The sequence below is a fragment of the Battus philenor genome, unplaced genomic scaffold (genome assembly GCF_028537555.1).
Source record: "Battus philenor isolate CCGP_79_NKW_IND1 unplaced genomic scaffold, ilBatPhil1.0.hap1 SCAF_3, whole genome shotgun sequence".
In the NCBI taxonomy this organism is placed as follows: Eukaryota; Metazoa; Arthropoda; class Insecta; order Lepidoptera; family Papilionidae; genus Battus; species Battus philenor.
Window position 1 is genome coordinate 15,402,902 of NW_027181693.1, and position 19,523 is coordinate 15,422,424.

General features: G+C 31.6%; 1 protein-coding gene across 1 annotated transcript in view; it reads right to left on the reverse strand.

The window, feature by feature from the left end:
- The window catches only part of nAChRalpha6 (nicotinic acetylcholine receptor alpha6), a 173,168-nt gene that overhangs the window by 10,895 nt on the left and 142,750 nt on the right, over window positions 1–19,523 (reverse strand). Inside the window, exons 3-6 of the mRNA XM_068770438.1 lie at window positions 15,354–15,398; window positions 14,850–14,894; window positions 11,254–11,363; window positions 1,096–1,276 (exon numbers count right to left, since the gene is read on the reverse strand). Coding sequence (XP_068626539.1) covers window positions 1,096–1,276; window positions 11,254–11,363; window positions 14,850–14,894; window positions 15,354–15,398 — 381 coding nt within the window. The remainder of the gene's footprint in view (window positions 1–1,095; window positions 1,277–11,253; window positions 11,364–14,849; window positions 14,895–15,353; window positions 15,399–19,523) is intronic.

Genomic DNA, 19,523 nt, shown 5'->3' on the forward strand with positions numbered 1-19,523 from the left:
AAAATAGTATATAAAGCCGAGATAAAATTAGTCTTCAGAAATGAGTTATGGTCGGTTTTAAAATGATAAATTTTTCTAGAATATTCATACATAGAATTTAGAAAGAAGTTTACACTTATAAATTACATAACAATATGACACTATAAGTTTGAGAATCGATATTTTTAACGCAATATAAACAAAACTATATAATGTAACTATCTCTTGATTTCATTACTGTTTAACTTCTGCTAATACTATATATAAAATAAATTATTAAATAATCTATTATTTTATCATAATAAAGTGTCTATCAAAATCTTGCAAATTGAATTCTTCTTTCTCTCAATAGAGACTTACACATTTTGTTAAAATATCATTCATTCAACTATTATAATACATTTAACTTTAAAAAGATCTGTATAGATCTATTTAATCTTTAACTAATCAAGTTTGATTTAGATTAGTTAATAAATAATTGTGTCCTCTTTGTATTTATTAGAGCAGAACATTTTTGTTCATTTTGAAAACGAAAATTTTCTCTAGGCTTTACAAACTAACATCTAAATCAGAAATTAATTACATCAACTTACTTAGTTTATTAATAAAGTAATATCTTAGTTTAAATTTCTATGCTTATTCGTATAAGAATAATTAGGATAGTGATCCTTTATCTAACTGATATGTTGGTAGTGTTGAAGTGGAAATAACATTTGCTCCATGCAAAATAGTACATACAAAACTTTTGGGATGAAAGTATCCTTTTGGTTTCTCACGTGGTTCCCTTATTCCTTTCTTTTTCCCATTTTACCCCATATTCATTTTAATACTCATCATAATATTATAATATCGTAGAGACTGATTTAACAACTAAGATCTCGTTAAATAAACTTTCGTTAAAAATGTTAATAGTACAATAAATAATTATCTGAACTTGTTACATATATTATGAAATTGTAAAATAAATAAGTTTTGTATAAATTGGATCTTTCAAAGCAAGTTTGAATTATAGTTATTCGTTACTTTGATGATTATTTTAAGAATAAGCGCCTTGGTAAAAGTTCCAGAGATCATGAAAGTTTACATAGAAAGTGGAATCTAACCAAGAGGCTTTACCTGATTGCCATCATAGGTCCAACTACCGAACTTCATATCACAATGTTGATCGTCGAAGGGGAACCAAGTGATGTCTATCTTGCATGTGCTCTTGAAAATGCCCGGGGGTACATACAGGCAACTGCCGTTGCTTCTGACCACCACGTTCGTCTGGTACGTCCCGTCAAAACCCTCGTCAGCACTACATCAATGAGAAAACCGGCACATCCATCATCATATTAAAACATACCTCGACGGAAATTCTAACAATGTGACAATCTTCTCTTGAAGACGACATCGTTAACGATACTATGATAACACGTCATAATTGATACAATGATAAAACATTATTAAAGATATAAGACATTTTAATTAAACTTGATAATACTACATTATATTTGGTTTATAAAAAAATGATTTGAAGAAATTTACGAATCTCTCTCATCGTCATCTACTCGATGACCAATATATAAAATTCACCGAGCTTTATTCTGTGAATTAAATTAAACTTTCCTTTCAACGCTCTCTCCAACTTTACCCTGTATTGTAAAGAATCGGAGCAAGGCCTACGAATGAGCAAATCCTCAAAATCCCATAAAATCGTAAATAAAGTTAAAAGCTTTCTTTAATCAATAGAACGTATAATTCCGTTGAAATTGTTTAGTAATCCATATAATCGAATCAACTGAAAATAAATTGAATCTATTCACTAAATTAAAAAGAAACATTCTTTTTATCGATATGTTTATTCGTTACTAAATTCATCTAAAGCAAGGTAATGGAATATATAAAAATTCTAGTAACACATTCTTGTTGAGATTAGAGAGACGTGATTTTTATTAAAAATTAAAAGTAGATATATCTATTATATTTAATATCATATTTATATAAATTTAATTAAGTGATTAAAGCGGAAATGAAAGTGGATCGCTTTTAGTTAAATAGTTTTATAATTTTTTAGTAGTGCTTAGGTTTTATCTGGGACGTTTTAATCCGTGCAACCAATGGTAAATGTGGTCAATTGAACAGTGAATGTTTACCAGCTGATTTCGACCATCAATCAACATTATTTACCATTAATAACAACAGATGTCATCCCTTCGCTTTTACAGATTCAAATGTGACAGTTGTTTTTCTTTTACAGATTAAAAAAGAAACAAATGTTTGTTTATTAATTGAATTCTATCTGAAAAGCGAAACGATGATTGTGGCAATTCAAATCAGCGGCAAGCATACCATGTATTATTATTATTTATGTATGTGGCAACACCGAGTAGGAAATGTCATATTTTAACTGTAGACAACTGTCACTTTCCGTGTAACAAAGTTCACATAGAAGCGCCGGTTGTCAATCATCTCCTACTGTGTTGTCACATTGATTGTAAAAACGGGCATTTATTTTATTTTATATCATATTTATATATTTAATGATGACAGAACATGTTAACGATACATTCGTTAAATTCTCATTTAACGTACATGCAAATAATTATAAGGTAATGATAAAGCGTGCGTAAACTCTAAAGATAGTAGAGTGTTGGTTGGCAAGAATCAAATAAAAAAAATTGTTTTGTAGTTCCATAAGATATCTTAAACCTTCCTTTTCTTAATTTTAAATCTAAACTTAAAAATAAATAAATCTTATTATAGCATTCTACAGTTTTTAGTTTTGAAATTTGAAACTTGGTTTCTTGTTTCATATATTATTATGCATTGTTCAATTTTATTTAAAAAAAGAACAACAAAGTTTCTGTTCGCCTCTTTTAACATAAAAACATTCCAAGCCAGTAGTGACTGTAACTACATATATGTTGAAATTATTGTCGATTCAAAAGTGCGTATATATGTCTATTTGGAATAAAGATATTTTGAATTTTAAGCTGCATCGTTAAAACTTTGGTACAGAATAACCAAATATATTTCAAAATGGACTGTTGTAAAAAAAAATTCGAGATCGCTTTCGAGCTCGAAACAGAAAACACGTAAACCAAGCCAACGTTTGTGGCAAAGGATAGCTGATACAAAAAGTCGTGCCGCAAATTCTTCGCCAACATTCCCCGGCCTTCACGTCTGTAAACTGAAAATAGAAGTACATTTATACCACATTTAGCTATTTGTTCTCTGGCGCTGTCTGAGAGTCTCATGTTAAATCTAGATTGGACCGCCACGTTCCGGTTGCAACTGGTTTCGTTCGTCCATTAAAAAGGTCGTACCTATGTATTTTATTACAGCATTTCATTCCTCGCTTACCACTTTGTCGGTATCTCAAAGCCAAGTTTTGATATATAAATAAAAACACTCATTTAGAAGGTTTTTTTTATATCATCTCTTGTTTAAATAGTCAATTTGTTATAAGGATACGATTTATAAACTACAATTTTTTTTTTGTGTAATCGAAAATATTTTGTATATATTAACTAATACAATTACGTTACATATTTATAACAATATATTAGTGTAGAAGAAAAAAGTACAGATTTTTTAATATTATTCTAGATAGTAATAATAGATCATAATATATGATACATAAACTCAATAATCACATCTCCCTTTAATATTTTTTTTTATAACTTACCAAAATCATATGTCATAAATAATATAATTGTTTGATTTCTTTGTTTTCTTTATATTCAACTAAGGGGCAGGAGTGTGAACCTTGAAAATACCCCATAGATATTGTGTACATGCTTTCGAAATATAATGCTGGAGGAAACTGCTGCAAATTCTGTGGATTGGATTTACGGCTGCAAATGTTTATCAGGCTTTTTACCATCTGTCTACACCAAAAAACTGATATTTTTCAGTCAAATAACTGTGAAAAATGGTAAAAACATTGAACAACTGATGGAGAATAGAAAAATCCCTAAGATATATATGTACCAAAACTCCTTTAACACTTTACAACAAGTTTTGTGTGAAGTGTTATCAGAATAGGAGAGGTTTTCAGCGAAGCCATCCCCTTTTCACAGAGCTACATTCGTTCATGCAGCTTCAGGATGTCATGGCTCTTCAGGCGTTTGACATAATTGGTCAAAGTAAGAATTTAAGCAGCTTGCTGTTTTGGATGGTTAGCAAATCGTCCTTGGTATGTATGTCTAAAATGATGATGATTATGGTGATAAAAGAACAGTGATCAAAGCTTATAAACCTTAAAATGTTATAAATATTAAAAACTAAAAGAAGAAATAACATAATATTCTTTAAAAAGAATTATATATAAGGATACCTATCATTTGTCAACAGGAACAAACAGAGATTTTTGTTCCAGCGTAATTTGCGACTCTCAAATTGCTAAACAAAGGAAATTTAAAATATTTACGCAGGCCGCCGCAAAGGGATTCGCGTCAACTTTGACAAAAAGAAATCTCCGGCATTAACAATTGAAACGGGTAGACCGAAATCGCCGCAAATTCTCTCTTGTCCAATACTCTCTTGTTGAATGTATTCATGAACGATACGCGTGTCCGTGGATGTTGGTACTCCACCAGTTGGCGGGCCGCCAGTGAACTAAGACAGCCCATATGTTACACGGAAACGAAAAATATAGGCGCGATGTGACAAATTTTATCGATAATCAATTTTGCGGAGTGCGATTTTAAAAATCGAATCATTGCTTTCACTTTTATTAACTTCCGTTCATTTAATATTTATATTTTTTTATACTTAATATACTATCGTTTTATATATATATTGAATCTTAAGAGTTGTAAAAGCTCTAAAAGGTTCATCGGTCAGCAAAAGGTTTTAAAGTTTTTACAGCCATTCCCAATGGCCCTTTACAGATATCACTCTGATTATATTATTTTTTTTTTTATTGGAACGCACCAAGTCTATAACTATTTTCAGTACAAATTCTGTGTTAAATTATTCTACACCGCAATCGTGATTGTAAAGTTTTTTCACAGCAAAGGAGCTCTATATTCATTCAATCCTTTAAGACCTACTTATAAATAATCGACCAGTATATTAACATTTGTGTACGCCGTGGTAATGTTTTTTGAATAGCCCAATCTGATAGAAACAAAATTACATCCTTTAATTCAAAATACAAGGCTATAAAAATTCCAAATGCGCTCCGATATAAGAAGAGAACCTCGGCAAACGCAGTAGAGTTTCTTAGGTTATCTTTTACACTATATCTTATTATTGTAATCATCAAGTAAGCCAGTTGACGCCCATTGCAAGACATAAGCTTCCCCCAAAGACTACTGACGACGCGACTACTTGTGGTTTCCATTTGAGAACGTTTCGGCCTCAATGTCCGTTGATTTCACGAGCGATGTGGGCCACCCATTGCCACTTCATATGAAATTCTTCGAGCTACGTCTCTTACTTTGATTCTTCTGCGGATATCTGTATTTCTGATTCTATCACACAGCGAACCCCATTGTCTCCATTATTCCCTGGGTGACCTGGAGCTTTCTCATGAGGCCCATCGTAAGTGACCACGTCTCGGATCCATATGTCATCACCGGCAACACGGTGGTCAAGGACTTGAATTATATTTTGTACGAAATGTTTTGACGCCGCCCGAACGTTTCGTATCCAAATTAGATTCAGCGAATGATAGAAATATTTAATGGAATCAAGCGGTACCTCGCGGAAGTCCATCCTAAGTAAGAAAAGGACCAATATTTAGCCACTTCCGCACATGCAGTGGTAGTCGTGCAATGAAATGCACCGCCCGCCAGCCCGATAATGTCTGACGCATACGCATTTATCATGTGCTTTTCTTACTAATGATAGAAATGCTTAAATTGAATCTTTTACGTAGTTTTATTGTTTTATAGGTGAAGTATATACGTTGGTGTGAGTAAACCGGCGTGTGTGTGTAGTGCAATGTTGCGGGTTATAAACAAGTCTGTATATCATGTCGCCAACTTGATACAGCACGTTCACAAATCGACTATAATTCACTTTTCGTGTTCTTAAAAGATAGACGATGCATTGGCCCGCCTCCAGGCCGGCTCGGGATACCTCTTTATATCATTTCACGGCATTTAAAATATGATAGCGGCAATAAAGAGGCTTTATTTAAATTGAAAATGTTTCTCCGGCTACGATCGTCGATCTCTATTTTATTGGCAATATCAATGACGAATATTTAAAGTAAATTGAAAAGTATTAGGGAGATTTTTTATACTTTTATCAATTATCGGAATGGTCGGAGCGATTTTTAAAAATATAAGCATTAATAAAATTAATAACACGCTATACATCACTATAAATAAAAATGCTCTTGTTAAATAATTCTCTAAGTTTTGTAAAATTGGTATGTCTTTTCTTGGCATACTTTGGTAATAATGAATACGAAAAAAAAGCTGTTGTAATGTGATGACTTGCTATAAGAGAAAGTTTGAACGAATAAGTGTAATTAGTGATATGTATTGTGAAAGATGATGAACAAAAGAAAATATGAAGAACTTAAGCTAAATTAAAAAAAAACTTTACTTAACTTAACTTAACTTAAATTAAAAAAAAATACTCATGTAAACAAGGTCCTTACCCCACATGTAAGAGTGAAGGAGATGTTTCAAAAAGAGAGGCCATAATTAAAAAAAATGCTACATTAGTTTATTTTTAAATTGAAAATACTATATGCCTGCAACTTCAAGCAGTACTAAGTATGTAGTAACAGATATACCAATTTCGTAAACACTTTCTCTCACCATATTACCATTACTTTATTTATTACTTCCGAAATCTTTGATTTTAGGATAGGGTGTACTAAACAATAATTGAAGGTAAATAAGCTATGAATTTACCATTTTATAGCTGTTATATATGTAACCTATATAAATGATTTTAAGGTAGAAATGTACGAGCATAATATTAATCAATTTTAACGTATTCAGTGTTGCGTAGGCGTGTTGGTACACTGCGAGAGGCAACCTGGCGCGAACGTTAGGCTAATGGACTGGAGTTAATTAAATTCCTCTGCGTCAGTGATGACGCATAACGCATGACGCATGACGCTGTCGGGAACGTTGTCAGAACCTAGTTCGCGTGCCTTTCTCTCTGGAGCACCAATCTATTACGCGATCGGAATAGAATTTATTAGACATTACAACTTTAGATTATAAGGCGCAAAACAGACAAATTTTCTATTACAGTAATACCCCGCTTTACGCGAGGGATACGTTCGAAAAAAAATCGCGTTAACTGAAATTCGCGTATAACGAGGTTTATGATTAAACATAGTCAAAAATTATTACAAAAAATACAAATCATTTTAATCAATCATTTTAATTCTAGGAGCACTCTATGCAGTACATACTCTTATTTTTTACGGAAAAATACATCTATTGTCTTTTGGGTAACGTTTTGTTTACGTTCTTGTAAAATACGTTCATAACACCCAACACTGTTTTTAATTGTTTGACAGATGGTCAAGACACCATAGAGAATTAGATGACTCATTATATTTATACGCACTCTTTCGCGTAATTCGAGGCATTTGAGCGCGAAATTTGCAATTCGCGTTATAGTGAAACCGCGTATAACGGGGTCGCGTAAAGCGGGGTATTACTGTAATCTTTGTCTATGGCTCATATGCTGTTGGTGATAAGTTACATAGTAAAACTTTAAGTTATCGATTTTGTGACTTCACTTCATGTGAATTAAGCTAAAAATAAGATATTCGTACAATTTATCGACAGAATTTTTAGTTTTCAATATTCACAATTCTTCCTTAAAATGTTTTCAACTATAGTGCTACCGAAATCGCTGTAGATATGAGAGCTTCATTACGTTAGTCATTAGTTAGTTTTACTTCTTCAGTCTCCACCTCGTCGCGCTTACCCTGCGTGGGCGTGGTCAAACCGCTTAGGTAGCACTATAATATATAATATATTACAGATGATAGTGAAGGCTAGCACTCTGAAAACGTATTTTATCCGATACCGTATACAGTATACTTCAACGTTTCCTGCAGCCAATCTACGTATTTATAAGTAACAATATAGTGACTAAAAAATTTTTGCTGTACATGTAAAAGAATAATCATTTATTTCTTCTTAATCGTATGTTCCTTGGTAGAACACAAATTCTTACATTCTCCAATTTCTCTCTCTAGAACATGTCGTATTCAAATATTCAGGAGCTATTCCGTGAGAGTTGCAATTCATTGCAAAACTGAACGATCTCTGGATCTCCAGTTGTAAAATGAATCTTATACTTCCCAGTACGCAGTCACTTACTTTTTTAACAATTAATGAACAATACTATGGTATAATTTAAACTATATTTGCTACTAAGATCAATTCTGCTTGATATTTATTATAATGTACGTGTAATAGAGCAATCAAGGAAGCTGCGAAAGATTCGAAGGCGTACGCAAATAGGCAAAGTTACTACGAACAAAATATTCAAAATCTGACAAGTCAAAAATATTTTCATCACAACCAAAATGAGACTCGTAGAACGCTGTTATTCTTAATAGTCGCGTTATACGAATTTCAATTTCGGACACTGATTGGCTCCATTTGTCTTTTAAATCCCCCGTAATGTTTCCAATCCTTCTCTGTTGCTGTAATTCTATTCTTTTAATAAATAATTCAGTTTATCTCTGGTAGCAACAGCGTTTTTGTGTTTATCTACTTATGTGATTGATATGTTCCTTTATATAGTCTTTTGACGGTCTTTGTGCGAGAGTCAGTCAATGCAAAACGCTAGAAGAGCCCAATTCGATGAGCCAGCTTGTAGGAAAACGACGTAACTGGAAGATTTGCACATCTGAAGTAACAGTAGACGGGTCACATAGCTCGTGTAACCAACGGCTGTTGGGGCCGATAGGTTTTTGATTTAGAAAATTTATTGTGCATTTTTAACTGTAATCACGTAAAGAAGTTAGCGCAAATATTGGTTGGAGGTCAGTGACTCTTACCAACAGGTGTTCGTCGTGTATTTAAACTAGGAATATTTGAAAAAAACCCTTTTTTAGTAATTCTTTTGGATAGTGCCATACATCAAAAGATAATATAAATGATATTGTATATAAATATTTATTTTACTATAATCTTTACTAATTCAATGCTACGAAATACATACCAACAAAACCATGAAAGTGTACCACATAAATTATTTAATACCGATTGTGAAGTCGAGGAACCATAAAATTCTGCTACAAAATCTAATACACAGATTGGAGGTAACAGATGTTTCCATCCCAACCACACGTTCATGAAGGCGAGAAAATATATTCACCTCACGTTCGAATCAGAGCTTTGAACAATAAAATTTTCAATTTTATAAGGGTACATCCGGGCGACACAAGTAAAGCCTGCAACCTTTATAATCAAATCTCAACCGCGTGTTATGGACGTATAAAAGTCTGGCTGTCGGCCAGGTACAATGTGCTATCCTGTTAGTATTAAATTATCTGTAAACGATTCTCACCAAAAAGTTACGTACTCTATTATGTTCGACAGTTTCATATTTGTTAAAGCCTTCATAGCCATTAAATATTTTTGAGAAGTGTATATTCCGATTGCCAATATATATCTCAAAATATAAAACGAAATTTTCCAAAATATTTTTCTGAATTGGATCTTCACGTTATATAACTCAAAATTCGTAAACTTAAAGGGTCTTATAAACAGTAATTCGAAGCGGCCTTTATCGTCTTGCGACGACCTTTGTTGACTTGTGATCTGTTCTGCACTTGTTTGGTTGAAATGGCAGCAGACATCACTTCAACTTACCAGTTCACTAGACTACATGGATTACATATCGTTCGTCTACGTATCTTCTCCATGACTCATTGAGTAACTGCAAGCTTGCCAAAAAGGCCCGGGTGAGAGATCACGTCTCAATGCCATAAGTCACACACTTAAGATTTTCGTTTTTGGCACTGAGATTATTGGACTAAAACACATTTTAAAGTTTCCTAACCGCTGACAATATTTAATTTAAATAGGATCTTCTTGTCTTAATTATATTATAATCTTACTCAAGACGACAATTAAAAGATCACCTTCTAGAAAAAAACTTCTCATAAAGTTCCTGCCCTTATATTTCAAAATTATGTAAGTCAAAGTTAAATACTTTAAAACACTACTGAAGTTATTTCTTCGTAACATTAATGTTCAATTTTAACAGTTTCGTAGCTAATAAATGTAAATATCAAACTCGATAGCATTTTAACATAATGGTTCCGCTATAGGATTTAATAACGGCGCTATCAGCGAATTTTCGACACATTATACACAGGAAAATATTAAAGCGATGGTAAATAATAAATTGTTGCGATAACGATGACGTAATCAGCTATTAAACTAGCATAATCTGTGGATAAATTACATATATACCATATTAACTTGACATTAAAATTTATTTATAAATATAATCAAAGTTCGCTTTTTCTTACTAGTTACGTATAGAAATGTTTTCCTTTATAAACTACATGTTTAATTCATAACAATACTGTCAATAAGCTTTTATTTTGTGAAAAAAAAACTATAGTATCCTTGTAACAAATCGACTAGTAAAATTTTAAATGATCATCAATTCAATTATAAATAAAGGTGATGTAAAATATTTTTTTAAATGAACGCTAAACGCCTGGTTGTTTCATTTTCAACACGACTATCATAATAGAAGTGTGCAGTGAATACACTGACGACAAAACCGCTGCAAAATACCGACGTATGACCAATTTAATTTTTTTTTTTTTAAAACCAACTTCACGCCTGCACTTGTTTAATCCCCGCATTCATTGTATGCATTTAGCTTTTAAATCGCAAATAAAAAATTCAAAAGAGCTTTTTGTTCTTTGGCCCCGGCTTCAGCTTTTAAAAAAAAATACACGTTTGTTTGCGGAATGTATTTTTTCGCCACGCTTATGTCCTGTAAAGAACGATGTTACCAATTTTCGAGTTGCTTAAATTCGGAAAATTCAAAAGAATATCCAGGAGATGAGCTTAAAAGAAACACGTTCTTTTATAACTCAAATGTATGGACTTTGACTTATGTACTTTTGTGGACAGTTTGAAGTCATATTTATAGCCGCGTTCATCTGAAAGAAACTTTAGTTAACTTATTATAAATAAATTTCCCCATTAGGTTCAGTTTAAAGTTTTACACGTGAAAAAAGGTTTTACTTTAATTAAAACTTGGAAAGAATTAGAAGAATTCATGAGCTTATAATAAATATATGTTTTCTCGGTCTAATAATCTTACCTGTTATACATTAAGACATCTGGTTTCCACAACTTGTTCGGCGTGATACGTAAATCTTTGACGCCTCCATACTCGCTGTCATTCCACCTCAAGTTGTAGTCATTCCATTCCTGCATCATAAATATGTTCAATCAGTTCAATAAACCTTTACATAAAAAGTTCATAACGTATACAGATAATAAAATCAATTCGAACACAATCGTTTTTAAATCGAAGAAAAAAATCTTTGCTTTTGACATTTATTATCTTTTAAATTAAATGGTGAAATAGTGCCGTCTTTGAAATCAACTATAGTTTATTTATCTGTGTTCGACTCTTATTATCTGTGGTCGTTTTGAAAAGCAATTAAAAAACGAATAATGTAAACTCAATACGCCGTAAATTTCATATACATAACTTTACACATCGACACCGGTGTAGTCCGTGGTATATTGAAAACGAAATTGGAGATCAGCGCGAATTGAGTTTGCAATATCTCTCGCGGTAATTGAAAAAGATATACAACGAAGCTTAGCGGAGCAACATTGAAGTCTTAAAACGTGTTTTTGAACTTTCAATAAATTTTCTCCTGAAATTGAAATCTTTTGTAAAATATATTCAAGCAATTAATGTCATATTGAAAAGCTTTGTTTAGAAGCTTTTGATTAATCTAATCGTCAGTAAAATGGCATTAAGTTTCAAGATTGCTCACTAAACTTTAGTACGCATCAGACGAGTTACAACACGACTATAAAACAATACCTTTGATACTATAATTTTGTACGGAAGACTAGATTTCATCGAGTTATCGAATCTTTCTGTAGTCACACACGCATACGCTTCTACTATGAAATCATTACATTCGGAAAGGTTCCATTGCTATATTTAAAAAAAAATAAAAAAGTCCGTTTGAGTGTATATCCGATAGGAATAATGTGTTCCACTTCTAGACTATTTCAATGGTTATTATAAAGATAATTTTATGTTTTTTTTTTTTAATACAGTCCTGGTCACTTCGCGTGTTCTTCTCAGGGCTGAAGAATAAAATATATATATTCGAATGTTGTATAAAAAAATGAATTTGAATTTAATAACTAACTACGCTATTTTGATGGCTCCGTAGTAAAGCGGACTCGAGGCATTACAAAGTTTGCGCCCCCACTCATATTGCGAAAGTTTGTCTTAACGGCTTCGAGGCAATATCTCGAAGTCGTGTATACACTCAGCCAAGAATGCCACCCTTGGCTGTCCTTATTGGATGAGGGTGAATCTTATCTTAGTTCGTGAGAAGTAACTAAATCCGTTAGAAATTATTTGTAATTGGAATAACCTATCTGATGCGAACTAAGTAATTTTGATACTTTTAAGTTGCCGGACGCAAGAAAAAAATCGATCACAATCTTTAATCTATACAATTAAATAGCTAATAAAATTAAATAAGTTCGATAAATAAAAATAACAAAATTTACATAACTTAGTATAGGTAAGGCGTTTTTGGCGCCATTTGCGCCCGGCTAACAAAAAAGTACCGCAACTATCGTTTCGAACGTAAATCTTTTTTCTTGTGTATAAATTTAAAATCTATAAACCTACAGTGACAATAAATTAAACGTTAACCAAATATTAACAGAATCAATTATACAGATATAAAGTGAAAATAATAATTAAAAAAATACATTAATATGTCAATACGACATTTTTTAATTTCATAAATTAAAAGTATAAAAAGTCGTATTAACAAATAGATTAAAGACGAAAATATCTAAAGAGTTGAAAAAAGATTATGCACAACATACATCACGTCAAGCAGTAGCGTACAGATAAATAAGTACAAGCGATAGAATTGCCACAGATAATAAAAAACAATGATAATGAAAAATACAGAACATGCATTCTTACAAAACATTCCGCTAATTGTTTCAAACACGTTCACTTACTAGAACATCAGCAGGGTCAAAAGAGAATATGAACTTAAAGTATAATATAAATTTATTTCGACCGCTTTCCAAGTTTTTTTTTTCCACGAGAAACATAACCAGGGTTTCAAGGGATACTACGATTTTTATAGAAACACTAAGCTGCCATTTTGGTAAATGCAAAATTATTGTATGTTTTATTTCGCTCTCTGACATACCTGTATTGTTGTTTAGACAAATAATTAAAACTAAGTTCTTTTTCATTTTTAAATTTTAAATATGCTTTAGATACTAGCCGGCTAACCTTTTTTTAATTTATATGTTGCTGACAATAAAAGTATATCATCCGAGCGTCGTTTATTTTTTTTTTTAATTAAAAACGTCAAACTGACTGAAACGCATAATAAAAATAACAATAATTCTAAATAATCAATAAAAAAAAATGTTGTATGATTATTAAAAAAAATCATTTAAAAACTCACTTGACTTTGTAAATTAACGAGATACGAAAATTTTTAAATACTTTTTAATTGTATTTTTTTTTATATTTATTTCATAACAATTCATTCCACGGTCATGCATATTTATTAAAAAATACTACAGTCAGTTTGTAGCCAAACAAAAATCCATAGCGGCGTGTCTGGGAAGTGCACGAACCATAGTTTACAGGTGAAAATTTTACAGTTTTACATATCCAATAACATGTGCAAATATTTCGACAAACATCCTTCTCCAATATGTAACTTTCAATTGACACCAAAACTTTTCGAACCTATACGTGATTATATTCGAGTTATTTTAAAAATTATTTCTTTTAATGTTAGTATTACAAGTGCATTTGAAAATTTTTAGATATGTATTTTAATCTGTTTAATGTTCAGGTCAACCATTAGTACATATTGTTTATGCATTGCGGCTTACACGGCAGTTAGCGATTTAGAGGTAAGTTTTTCTAATCGTTTTGAGGTCCTAAATAAATAACTTAAATAGTTTTAAAGAGGGTTACGTTACTTACTGTCTCGAGGTAAATCAGTCCAGTGAAGCTGACATCAAATAGCTACCCGTGACAATAATATGACAATCCATTCATAAGTTACATCTTCATTCGTTAAAGATTCGTTAAACTAAGTTGATGTTAAATAAGTTATTTAAATTTTGTGTTAAATAGCCTTAACGATAAGCAATATTGGAACCGGAAGACTATGCCATGATGGTATCATAGCGACATGTTAGTTATCAATAACTCACCTACTTACCTTAACAGGGTAAAGATAATAAAACTATAAAAGTGTCGTTAATTATTTAGAATAGTTAATTTAATAAGGTTGGTATTCAATGAACGCAGCGAATGCTTAACTAAATATGATAACGTGATACGAAAGATGACATGAAAGGGACTACTCACTATTCTACTTGCAAGGTCGAAGATCTCATGACAGGGATATATGTCGAGAGCTCACTAAGAACTGTTAACAGACAATAGTAAATTATCAATACTGCCGCATACTCCACAATGCAATGCAATTTTCATAGATAGATAGATAGCAGAAGAGAAAATCAAGAAAATAGTCAACGCATAGAAGAATCAAACAAGACGGAAGAAACTAAATGAAAAAAGAGGAAAAAAAATTAAAAATCAAAATTAAACGATAGAAAATTTTATCGAGTTAATTTAGTTTTGTCTCTTTTAATCACACTTACCAATGACAGCCATATATTGGTTATAAGTAGTTGATTCTTCTCGTCCTATTTGGTTAGACGATGTCAACATAAACAGAGAGAAAGGTCGCAGTCAGTACAATGTTCTAAACAGTGACACCACGATCTGGACAGACGGACCTCGGGGCCGGGGGGCGCGCGAGAGGATCTCATGCTGCAGAGCGTCTCGCGCGCCGAACACAAAATCTAATATCCACGCGCATAGACCAAACAATGACTTAACACCGAGTTTCCATGCGACGTTTGCCGCTATGGCAGAGCCACACCCGCCTCTTGTCCCAGTCCCTCCCGAACCGTGCACGGCAACAAAGCTTTCATTTACATCGAATCATTATTTATTAGTGCATATCAAATTGTGCTTTAGCGTGAACAGATAAATATTTAAAAAAATATCATCGAAGGAAATTTTTGAAAATTTACAATTGGTTACACCGCAGGAGGTTGCAAGGGCGGGGCAGCGAAGGCGCCAAGGCTCCTACCACTTACCAAGTTAAGCCAGACGTTTGTGGTCAGGATTTGGTTTTTCTCGTCCTTTTTTTTGTTAAACGTAAACGCGGCAAGGAAGGGAATGAAAAACATACAATGAATTCACGGAATATTCCTTATAATCCATCCATATTTATACCCAACATAAAATTAATATTTATATCAGTTGATAATTAGAATACGAAAAATTATAGCGCTTATTTTATGTCAAATTTCGAGCGTAGATTTACAAGAGAAGCTTCCAGAGTATAAATAATTAAAAAAACATTAGGAAGTTTAACATCATGAGAATTATTTAAACAGCGTTCTATTATAGAAATGAACGATATTTCAAATTTAGAAGCTTCATCTATAAATCTACGAATATAAAATTAACTTTGTATTTGATGGAGGCGTCAAATTTCTAAATACGCAGACCTGAAAATTAAGAGTTTAAATTTATTTAGTCGTTGTTAGCAAATCGAAATAATAATTATATGAAGTAATAATGGCTGCGCAAATTTATTGTAATTATTTTATTGTTTTGGACTACAAAAGCAATTATATTTATACAACAGGGATATCTCCACAATGCCCTTTTTAATAATAGCGTTCCGGACAATCTCTTGGATACAGCGACAATCCGTATTCACTAGAATGTAAAGAGAAAGCAATTAAATAGACATTTCGCTCTAGTCGAGCCTTGTGATACGTATCATGATAATTCTTAGATTATTTTCTCGTACAAATATCAACCTTACTGCGTTACCTGACGATACAAATTGGTTTAACTTTGCACAGTTACTAAACGGTGTATTGTTAAGGGATTATTCTACGAACATTTTTATTGATTGTGTTTACCTAAGGCGAACAGAATAAAAATATTGCGATATCATCACTTATTTTTTATACAAGAAATTTATAAAGCTGCGTTCACCTACCATAGTTTTATGGAATTCTGTAAGAACGCTAATTATAATACGTTTTTGTTTGTAGTGGTAGAATTTTGTTTACCAAAATTAATAAGCATCGCAATAACTTACAACTTACTTATAAACCTATCGTCTTGTATAAAGTGATCTAGTATATATACATATATATATATATATATGTATATATATATATATATATGTGTATATCCTAATTATGATAATATTTCTTACGCATTAAGATATATTTTTAGCAATATTTATATATTGAAACAATCTTTAATTTAATTTCAAGAATATTTTATAAGTTTTATAAGTACTAGAAAACATTAAACGATAAATCTGAAACTGTTAGCAAATGAGTTATAGAATCACCCATATGAAACTTTTACACATATAAACAATTACCCTGACTAGACTACAAACAAACATGTTGAAAAAAATTCCCTATTAGTTGTATTACTTATTGTAAATTATGTAAATAGTTAAACCACTCAAAGGTAAATAAGATTTAATAACACTAATTACACAATAAATCATATTTGTCTTTTATAACACAAAGTAAGATAAAACATCGTGCTCGTGTATTCCATTTGCTTAATTAACGAACTTCCTGCTTCCTGTTTTCCGACTCGCTGAGAACAAGGGACAATCAACTTTATCATCGTAACATCTAAAGTAATTTTAATGCACAACTTTTCCAGTATTCATAAATTTTTCTCGGAAAAAAATAAGATCGTTTCAACTAAATATTGTTGAAAAATAAATACTGATTATTTATAGGGAGCCATGTTAATAGTCTTTACCGTTAGATTGAAAATCTTGACGTGATTTAATAACTGAATCGTGATTCTTGTAACAGAATCATGCGTCTAGGCGTGGATCTAACACATCATCCAAAAGTATATCTAGCTCACCATCTAAATTCGGATATAGTTCACAATCTAAACGTGGATCTAACATACCATGTAAATGTAGATCTTACATACCATCTTAATGGGGCTCTAACACCCCGATATATATATCTAACTCACCATTTAAATGTGGATCTAACACACCATCTAAATGTAGATCTCACTCGACATCTTAATGTGGATCTAACACCCCAATTAAAAGTATATCTAACTCACCATTTAAGTGTGGATCTAACTCACCACCTAAATGTGGATCTAACTCATAATCCAGATATGGATCTAATTCGCCATCTAAATGTGAATTAAGCTCACCATCTATATGTGGATCTAACTCATCATCTAGATGTAGATCTAATTCGTCATCTAAGTTTAATCTAAGTCACCATCTAAATGTGAATCTAATACACCATTTAGAAGTGGATCTAATTTGCCATCTAAATTTGAATGTAACTCACCTAAATGTGTATCTAACAGTCCATTCAATTGTGGATCTAACTCACCGTCTAAGTGTGGATTTTAGTAGTTTCATAATGAAAATAGAAAGTTTAGAGACTAAAATTGAGGTTGTAGGTGTAAAAGTTGTATGCTATGTGGTCGGTCACCGATCTAAACAAGACCCTACACTATTATCTTTATAATTAATGTTTAAAAATTCATTAAAAAATATTTATGTTTGGATTCTTTTATGAATTGAAAATTGCATTATGTTCACCTATCATTTATTACATGTTAAGCTATATAACTAATAAAGGCATAATGATATGATTATATATTAGCGAGAAGAAAAAGTCAGTGAAACAATAAAGAACTCCGATATTTTATATATTTTATATATTCCGGAATTTTTTTCGTGAACAAATTTGTAAAGATAAGACATATCTTTGTTACTAGTGACACTATAAAAATATGACTCAGAGAAGGGTAAGCTTTAACCGCTTTTAAAACAACGTTGCCTGAAGGCATAACCGCCAATTGCTGTCGAGTTACGACTTTGTCCCCTTCTCGTTCTATTTTTCAACGGAACCTTATTCTTGTACCTCACCCCTGTTTTGTTCTTTTAGATCAGACTTTGTCACAAGAGAGCTTCGTTAACTGAATTTTAGAAAGCAGTATCAATTTTCAGAGCAAAATCTTTTGATTACCGTGTCAATATTTTGTCCGCATCTAGAGTAATATTTTTTTTAATAAGGTGCTTTTATACTTTGAGCTAGTAATCATTTTGCAGACTTAAAAATGTTGATATTATTTCACCACCATCATCATCTTTTCAGCCTTTAGACGTTCATTGTGGGATATAGGCCTCTTTCATACATTTCCAATAGTATCTGTGAAAAGCGTCCTGTATCCAGTGTCACAGAGGAGGACATCTTACGATCTACTTGCTGGTTGTAATCTACCTTTACCTTTGCCGAATTATTTAATTTGTTATTCTTATCAACGATTGCTTCTTAAAATATTTTGGCATCCATCACTAAAGTGAACAATATATCATCGACATCAAAAAAAATATCTACTTCAGCAACATTAATTTTTCTTTCACATCTAGTCAAGAGGAAATCAAAGTTGAAAATACTAGCTTTAAATTATTACTAATGATAGTATTCCAGTCTTAAACCTGTATTTATAATCTGTACTATTATTTTGTAAATTTCACCTGAATTGACCACTCTTAAATAGGAACGTTGAAAATATAGATGTGATTTAAAATACACGTGAAAATAAAACTATAAGAGGTTACGTTAAACTAGTGGAATTGAATGACAAAGTAACAACTGAAAGAGAGAAAACTATGATGGAAGGGCTTGAAACTCTAGGATGAACAGACAAGTAAGTTATGGTATGAACTAACAGTTATGGAACTCCTTGTTACTAGACAAAAAATAGTTCATAATTTTTGTCTTATTTGATCACAAAATCATGGACACTTCATCATAAACACTACAGTTAAGTGTACACGAATGAAAGTTATAAAACCTATCATTTTTATTATTATGTTAATTGTTAACAACATTATAAATAAATAAAAAAATTATCGTACGTGAGAATAAATATCTGGCATACGACTTTGGATACAAAAAGGCTCTTTTTAATGTCAAAACGATCTTCTTCAAGAAGATTTCTTAAAAATAATCAATTAAAAAACTATTATACATACAGTGTAATTTTAAATATGTCTATTGCCTAATGTTTTACAATAATAATCAACTTTTTGTATGTGTCTAATTTAAAATCTTTTTCATATTATATTAGATCTATTGCACTCTAACCTAACATTATTTTAAAATTTATTGATATTAGAAGTACTAAATTTGGCAAAAGTTATGTATAATATAGTTAGAATTCTTAAT